Genomic DNA, 9,056 nt, shown 5'->3' on the forward strand with positions numbered 1-9,056 from the left:
ATCACCGCTGCCAGCTCATCAGTTTTGTCAGGCGGCTCGAACGCAGTTTGTGGCAATGTCCCCAGAGAATGAGGTGGTAGAGGAGGAAGAAGAGGCTATTAAAGATGTGTTATGGACATCAACATTTTCAGCATCATGAAATAAATGTGACGAATTGTATGACCAATATAGGTATTAATCAGGTAGCTATTACTATATATTAAGCTAATACTTATACTTACTAGAGCTTCATTATGTATGTATTAGTGATTTAGTTCTAAAAAAAAAAAATTAATGTCTTTTTTATATAAAATATCCTGGTATCGATTGATCTGCATCACATATTCTTTAAAACAAAACAAACGGAACAACTGCTTGAGTATAACTAGTATTTTAAACACACTTCAATACAATATCAGTAGCTAGTAGCGGTTTTGCAGAATCTAATCAAACAAAAACTCCAATTGCACTTTCGTTCTTAAAATCAAACATTCAAGTTTCCAATTTGGTCGATTACTAATGAAAATTGTCAACTTCTTCCTTGAAATGTTGAAGGAGATCTGGAATTGTCTTCACCGAATGCTCTTGTTTATCCCTCACTCGCACACTTACCTACAAATACAAATTGTTCAACTTATGATCATTTGTACCGTTCTATATAAGAGCTAACGCCGTTAAATATAAATACAAACAATAAATAAACATTCTTTTAACGCGCAAAGAAAGAAAAATGTGTGATGAAAAATATTTACCTTTCCAGTGTTAGCTTCTTCTTCACCAACAACAAGAATGTAATTGTACTGTGCCAGCTGAGCTTCTCGCACCTTCTTCTGGATTGTTCTATCAGATGTATCAATGTCAACATAATAACCAGCACCATCAATCTGGTCTTTTACCTGTCAAAATTCATTCATATACTTATTTATATAACATTTGTTACCATTATCAACTTATAACATCAGCAACATATATCAACACTATGCTTTAATAAACACAAGTAGATCATCAGATCTGATACTTAATGAAATTGTAAATAAGAGAGAAGTATATCTGCTGATTAGTAGTCAGGATCAAACGACAAAAGTTATTATCATGGATGGTTTATGCAAGTATTTCCGTAACGTTGGTTACTAAGTCAAGTCAAAACGAACTGAAGCTTGTGAAAGGAAAACAAACAAAGAAAGAAATAAACAAATAAAAAAGCATAAACAAAAAATAACCAGGTTGTTAAGTTTTTTATAGCATGAATGTCAGATATTGATCTCTAATATATCATAATAATTCACTACCAAAAACTATATATGTTATTCATAACTTCATAAGGTATCCAACAAAGGTAGCAAAATACAACAGGAGGGTTTGGGAACCCGTCATAAAAGATAACTGCATATACCAGTTGAGTAAATAGGGCCGGGTAAAAAACATATGTTTTAACAATTATGTAATTATTTGAATAGAAAGCGTACAATGATTTACATACAAAAGAAAAAACTTTGGCAAATATCGACTTGTTTGACCCAGTTGATCCTTTCTAGATAAGCATAAAACAAATAAACACACTTGTATGGACATATATGGGTCAAACCTAACACTCTACTATAAGAAAAACGCCAAAATGAATATGAAGCTTGTAAATACCTGTTGACCATAAGCTTGAGACTTGTCAGAAACCGGGCAAACAATTGCTTGACGAGGGCTGAGCCAGAATGGCCATTTTCCCTTGTAGTGCTCCAAAAGTATCGCAAACATGCGTTCCACTGACCCTAAAATAGCTCTGTGTATCATAACGGGCCTCTCCCTTTTAGTCTCATCTTCAGCAGAGTAAGTTAAATTGAAGCGTTGTGGGAGTTGAAAATCCAACTGTATCAACAAAAAAAATCGATTAGTTGCGTAAAAAAGCACATGGGAAATTAGCAAATAATGGTTGGTGTTGTGAATAACCTGCAAGGTTGCACACTGAAATTTCCTTTTCATTGCGTCAGAAACAGATATATCAATTTTTGGACCGTAAAATGCCCCGTCAGCTTCATTGATCTGCCAACACAGAACAACATAAAGATAGAAAATGAGATAAATTGAACAAAACAGTTAGTTCCAGAATTAAGTGGTGCCGAAATGGGCGGTTGAGTTGGTGGGTAACAATTCAAAATGGTTTGTTTCTGTGTGGGTCTAAAGAAACCGGATGGGTTGACTGAAACCTTATTTTGTTCATTTTTCAAGAATAATATGTATATATATGTATTATTATTATTATTATTATATTATGAGAAATGTGATTACGATAATGATGAACAAAGGCTGAAAAATATAACTACAGGAACCCAATGCTGAACCATATCAGTCTTAAACTTGGGTATTTCAATATACCAAATATATGCCTAGCACTTGGGTTTCTAAATTTAAACATAAAACAAATTTTAATATGAGACATAGTTTGTTTAAAACATTTGAAAAGTCAAGATATAAACAGATATTAGAAATCCAGTTATAACCGATCAGATTGTTCACAAACTAATTTAGAGTGGATCCAGAACCAACTTTGGGAGAAGTCTAGAAGCAACAATCTGAACTAAAAATAACAATAGCTGTAATGAACATGTCATTCCGGTCCGGTTTAGTCCAGTTATTCAGTTTTTACAGTTTTATCCAAGATTGCAAAAATCACTACTCGGGGAGTACTCAGTCGTGACTTTTTAAGGAGTACTCGGCAACTCTGGGAGTACTCGGATGTTGATCAAGTTTGACTTTGACCGATTTTGACCAACTTTGACTGATTTTCCGATTCATCCGAGTATTGGTCTGAGTTTTGACCAATTTCCAAATAATCCCAAGTTTTGGCAGATTAGACCGAGTACTCGCCGAGTAATAAGAGTTGTGCATCACTAGTTTTATCAGTTTATAAATTTTACCTGCCAGGCCTGTCCAAATTCGTTCAATGCATCTTCAAGTGCTTTCTCGGCTTTATCCCATGTTTCCAAATCTCCAAGATATTTCTCTGGCCTCTATTAACACAAAATTAAAAACTCAAATTACATTACACTTCAGATTTTAACAACAAATACATACAGCATGTAAAAAGGTAACAAGAAAATGGATCCAAATTGATCACACAACATGAAACAAATAAAAAATATGTAGAATTTTTAACAGAAGGACTACAGTAAAAGAATGCTTTTTAGATCGAGTTATTTTATCTTTTGTTTTATTGTGATGTGACATAGAAAATCATGGATTTACGAACAGTGGAAGTATGTTTGTAAAGACGGATTAACGTCAAACTAGTTACTAAAACAATAATCAAAAGCAGTAATTACTAAATGCAATGCAACTATTATTAGCGTTAAACGTGGGCAATTCTACTCACAACAACAACAAAAAACTTAAAAATGAAAACCAGTTGAATATCAACTAAACATGTTTTTGTCAACATGGATCGGAGACGAACCGAACCATTTTGACATTTAACCCGTTTTCTAGCACACCCATTTTGTCACCTCAAAGTTAGCATATTGATAAGAAACAAAATACAGCAGCAACAGAAATAATTGAATAGCAGCAGCAATAATCAATAAAATGAGAACTAGAATATAAAGAACAGTAAGAACAATGGAAGCTATGAATAACTGAAACAATAAGATAGAAATCAGATGAGATCCTCAAAGGATTGCTCACTGCCAAATCAGAGAAGATGCACCAGGTGCAAACTTCCTGCCCAAGCTACTCTAGTAGCCGAATACCACATAACAAATAATCTAAAAACCTTGCTATCCTATTACACCATACTACCCTTTATAAACCCTTTTGTGAAGCTTCTAGATCCTGGGCCTAGTGGGCTGTAAGTCACATCATAGTTGGGCTGGGGATCATTGGGTTATTCCTTATCACATATGCTCATAGAGTTTAAAGATATACTTAGTATCAATAGATTATAGCTATTGTAGTATACACAATAGGATAAGACTTTATGCACATACCGTGGACAGCTTCAAATCAAAGGTGAAACCAAATTTGTCATACGCGTAACTGATGAATTCTAGAACAGCCTTAACTTCGTCTTTTATCTGTGTATATATATCAGAAAAACTGTCAAAAACATGTCCCAAAAAAATCGCACATTACTGATTAAATCAGATTTTACCTGGGATTCTCTACAGAAAATATGAGCATCATCCTAAAAAAGAACCACATGATTAGATTACACAAATAACATAAAACAATTATAGATCATACAAATCAAGCGCAGCAGATAATAAAAACAATTCAGCAAAAAAACTGCTGAGAGAAATAAAATATAGAAAACAAGAAAAATCAAGAAGAGTGAAAAACTGCATACCTGCTGAAATCTTCGTACACGAGTCAAACCAGTCAATGCACCACTGGCTTCATTACGATGCAGAACTCCGAAGTCAGCTAAACGAAGTGGAAGTTCTGCAACATAGAAATGATATAAGTACCATTTTTAAAAATTTTGTATCAACATTTAAGCATAGATTATCTTTACAAAAAATCATTATTACTAAAATACCCTATAATAGATTTATAGATCATTTGAATTACACAAGGTATGACACTGTATGCAGTTCCGAGGGACATTTAATCCGTTCGACCTATTTGATATGTTCCCCCATTAACAAAAACAAATTCTTTTGACAAAATTGAAATAGAACACAACCCAACGTCTATAGTTAAGATCACCTTTAAAAGCCATGTTACAATTAATAATCATAAACATTAGAAAATTAACTAACCCCTGTAAGAACGAACTCTGTTATCAAATATCAAACAATGTCCTGGACAATTCATTGGCTTAAGCCCAAACTCTTGCTTTTCGATCTGCAATAGAAGAAAAATATCGAACATAAAATCCCATCAAAAAAGTTACCAGCAAAAGCCAATAATACAAAAAGGTAAAAAGTTCTCAACAAAAGCCAGTAAATAATTAATATATGAACTTCAAGACCAACAGTCATACAAGCTAATTATTTGAAGAATACAAATGGATTTAAAACTAATCATAAAACCAAATTTAGCATGACCTGTGTATTGTGTTCAAAAGAGCAAACAACATTAACATTAGAAAACTTACATCAAATACAAACATGTTCTCTTTGTAATTGGCTGCATGACCTGATGTTTCCCACAGTTGCATGTTGTACATATTAGGTGTAGTAACCTGACAACACAATACTAAAATATGTAAGATACTGAAAATTAAAATAATACATAAATAATAAATATATATATATATATATATATATATATATATATATATATATATAAGATAAGTCACCTCTTGGTAACCTCTTTTGCGATACTCTCCTCGAATAAAGGACATCAATTTATCAGTTATTCGAGTACCATGTGGAAGAAAGAAACAACTTCCTGGGCTGCAACGTTATTACATTAAAAAATAAGTATTCGAGTCAAATGAATAAATCTTAGGTTTACTATGGGTATGGGTCGGCATTAAACACATTATGTCCAAAAGTTTATGTTTTATATACAAATATTGAGTTAGATATGATCATAAATTAACATTATTAAAAGTAGACTACTATGTCTTAAACATAAAAACACAACCGTATCGACCCATTTATAAGTTAACAGGTCAGAAATTACCGAATTACAGTTTACCTAAGTGGGTGGAAAAAGAAAAGTTCCTGCTTCTTGCCCAACTCTCTGTGGTCATACTTTTTGGCTTCTTCTAACAGGGCGATGTATTCCTGCAACAATATTTTAAAAAAAAAAGATTAAAAACACAAATCTCCATATCTTAATACTTTCTTCTTCACAAAACTCTCATGAAGGAAAAATGAACAAAAAGGCTATGAGAAAACACTAATAGGACAACAAAAATCATAAAAATACCAAAACCACTGACATATATCGAATATGTAAACTAATACATCTTCATTGATTTACCACAAAATCCAAAAAATATGCCCAGGCTTATGTGCCCAAGCTCGAACCTAAAAATCTACTTCAAATTATATATCAAGCCCAGCTCATGATTATGAGAGCTTGGCTCAATCTATCATCAATCTTTTCAAGCCTAAAGTAATATGGTATATGTTTATATATTCCGATATGTAATTTGAAATCTGCAAATGGTAGTAGTATTAAATATTAAATACTAGTATTATTAGTCTACTTTAGAAGGTTAACTAGTGATCAAGTTTGGTTTTAATTTTCTAAAGATTTCAAATGATTATTAGTATATAAGATATAAGTTTGTAAGGCTACACTCGTCGAACTATCGAGCCTAGTTGCAGTTTACAAACCTCCATCACGCAAATCCAAACAAACAATCATTAAGGGGAAGATTTTCAAAATGGAACGCATTTCGTGTAGGAAAAACATTATGGTATGATCCACAACAACTAAAATAAGCTTAGTAGACCAGAATCGGGATTCTTTTCAATTTTGACCCTTGTGCATCAAATGTAACTGAAAACAGATTCCCAAAAATATTTATATACGGAGTACTTCATATAGACTAAAATCTAAAACACATTGAGACAATTCAATATTCGAGTGACGAAAACATAAGTAACCTTGAGACGTTTTTGGTCAGGATAAGATATCCCATAAACTCTTTGTAAGCTCTCACGGTCTTTGTCACCCTTCCAGTAAGCTGCCGAAGCCTGAAAAAATCAACTTAGAAAAAATGAATATACAACAAGTTCTTCATTTAATTAAATTGAAAATAACTTTACCTTCAGGCAAGCAATTGCTTTGACAAAAGCAGTATTCGGTATATGGGGTCCACGACACAGATCAACTAACGGACCACACCTGTAGACCGTAATAGTCTTGTCTTCGGGTAAGCTGCTAATAATCTCAACCTGATAATATTGACATTAACATATTAATATATTATTATAATATAATAACAATATTATTATAATGTTAACATCCTGTAAGATGAGTTCCATGCATCATCAATATAACTAAATTAGTAAATATCAAATATATGTTATATATGAACTTTCACCTTAAACTGGTTATCAGAGAACATTTCAAGAGCCTGCTCTCGTGTAACTTCAATTCGCTCAAAAGGTTGTTTCTCCTGAAGAAAACATACACGTATAACGTCTTTAATTTAGTGATGTGGTAAAATAAACACAAATATGTATCCCAAAAATAAAAGTGATACATAAACTTCCATAAAAATATAGCTGTAACCTACCGCAACGGCCTTCTTTGCTCCGTTAACAATTTGATCAAAGTGATCATCATTTAAGCCAAGGTCACCGTAAAAACCATCATAGTAGAAACCCTGTCACAATGAGAAACCGCATAAGGGAAAGTGTGACTTCAATAGACAATAAACAACGTCCAACTTCATTAAGATACTAACAACTTTGGTTGAATTGAACCAAAATAACAAAATTTGTAATTTAGAAACTTTTCATAATAAATTTTTATTTGTAAACAAAGCAACCAAATCATGGATGAAGTGAAAAATAGTTGCTGCTCATTGCAATTTTCCTTGAAAAACCAAACACATTGACCTCGACATTATTTAAACAATATCAACCCCCACTAAAGCCATAGTTAAAACTGAAAGAGTATCACAATAAAGGTAAGACCCCTGAAGTGAAAAAAAGAGACTGTTGTGCATTTTACTTCAAATTAGCTAATGAATTAAATGAGACATAAAAAGGTACCTCTCCTCTTGTAGTACATGGCCCGATACACAACTTGCAGCCATATGTCATTTCGAGAGCCTGCAACGAGTACAGCAAACAAAAACAAAAAAAAGATATATATGTAAACTAATCATCCATTCGATACTCATAAAACAGACTTAACTTTTCACCCAATTACCTGCCCAAGAATATGAGCACTCGAATGCCAAAACGTATCACGACCCTCGTTACTATCAAAGGTGAAGATTGTTAACTCGCAGTCGCCTTCCAAGGGTCTTGTCATATCCCACAAAACTCCATCAACCTTAGAAATCAATGCATTCGAAGCCAAGCTTTTGGATAACTCTTTCGCTATATCCAGTGGAGTTGTTTCCCATTTCTTCCCTTCCTTCACTGTCCCATCAGGTAACTTAACCCTATCAATTTTTTAAAAAAAAATATGATATTAGCTAACGCATACCAACTGTTCGACAAAATGCCTCAAAGAACTATCTATCAAATAACATTGAAACCTAAGCACTATTATCTAAACGTAGAGCTTAAGCTTAACAGAATCTAACGTTCAGTCTACATCTAATTCTAAAACACTATAAAATAACATAACCCTAAATACAGTATAGCAAAACCAATATGTATATAATCTCCATATCAAAGTATATTAACTAAAGCACACCAACTGTTCAACGAAATGCTTAAATGCAAATAAAGAGTGAAACAGCGTCAAATTCAATAAAAATTACTTGATTGGGTCACCGGAAATTGACTGAAGATGAGCAATCTGTTGCGATTTGATAGATTCAAACAGTTGGATACGTTTAGGGATAACTGATTGAAGGTAAGCATCATTTTTAACGATTGTAAGTGAAGATTTTGTTGCTGAGTTTGCAGCTTTCCCCATTTGTACCGGAGACGATGAATATAGACACCGGAGTTGTTTAAAAGAGTTGCGATGGATTAGTGTGGTAAACGGCGGATAACGGCGGAAATTAAGTGAGAAACGCCACAGTGGTTTAGAACATCGCATTCGTTTTGTTTTGGTCTGCAAAAGGGTTTTTAGGGTGTCAACTTATTTAGGTATGTTTGGCTAGACTAGCAGGAAGCAGTAGGTGTTTAGCTGCAAGTTTTTAGCTGAAAGCGTTTAGCCGAAGCTTTTTAAATGTTTTTAATTGTTTGGCAAAGTAGCTGGAGCTGTTATAAAATAAGCAAAATGACAAAAAAAAACACTAGAAAAATACTTAAATATCATTATTTTAGTTTAATAAAATATAGTCATTACCAAATAACCGAAAACATATATAATACTACTAATAACCGAAAACATATATAATACTACTAAATTATTAATGACGATCATTCCATATTGAAGTAGCAATATTGTTTCGAACATGTTTCATCTCATTCCTTCTTCCTTCAAATAGTCCTTCG

General features: G+C 32.9%; 1 protein-coding gene across 1 annotated transcript; it reads right to left on the reverse strand.

Moving 5' to 3' along the window:
• Positions 1 to 281: 281 nt before the first annotated feature.
• On the reverse strand, positions 282 to 8,684 carry LOC139897658 (threonine--tRNA ligase, mitochondrial 1-like). Its single transcript, XM_071880352.1, has 19 exons — positions 8,372 to 8,684; positions 7,810 to 8,047; positions 7,650 to 7,709; positions 7,169 to 7,258; positions 6,974 to 7,048; positions 6,696 to 6,824; positions 6,534 to 6,623; positions 5,614 to 5,702; positions 5,270 to 5,366; positions 5,066 to 5,152; positions 4,728 to 4,812; positions 4,313 to 4,407; positions 4,118 to 4,150; positions 3,954 to 4,040; positions 2,889 to 2,981; positions 1,921 to 2,013; positions 1,618 to 1,839; positions 732 to 875; positions 282 to 591 (listed from the first exon to the last, which is right to left on the reverse strand). The coding sequence occupies exons 1-19, from the start codon at positions 8,653 to 8,655 to the stop codon at positions 496 to 498; spliced, it is 2,187 nt and encodes a 728-aa protein (XP_071736453.1). The 5' UTR covers positions 8,656 to 8,684; the 3' UTR covers positions 282 to 495.
• Between the last annotated feature and the right edge of the window lie 372 nt (positions 8,685 to 9,056).

This window comes from Rutidosis leptorrhynchoides, chromosome 3 (genome assembly GCF_046630445.1).
Source record: "Rutidosis leptorrhynchoides isolate AG116_Rl617_1_P2 chromosome 3, CSIRO_AGI_Rlap_v1, whole genome shotgun sequence".
NCBI lineage: Eukaryota > Viridiplantae > Streptophyta > Magnoliopsida > Asterales > Asteraceae > Rutidosis > Rutidosis leptorrhynchoides.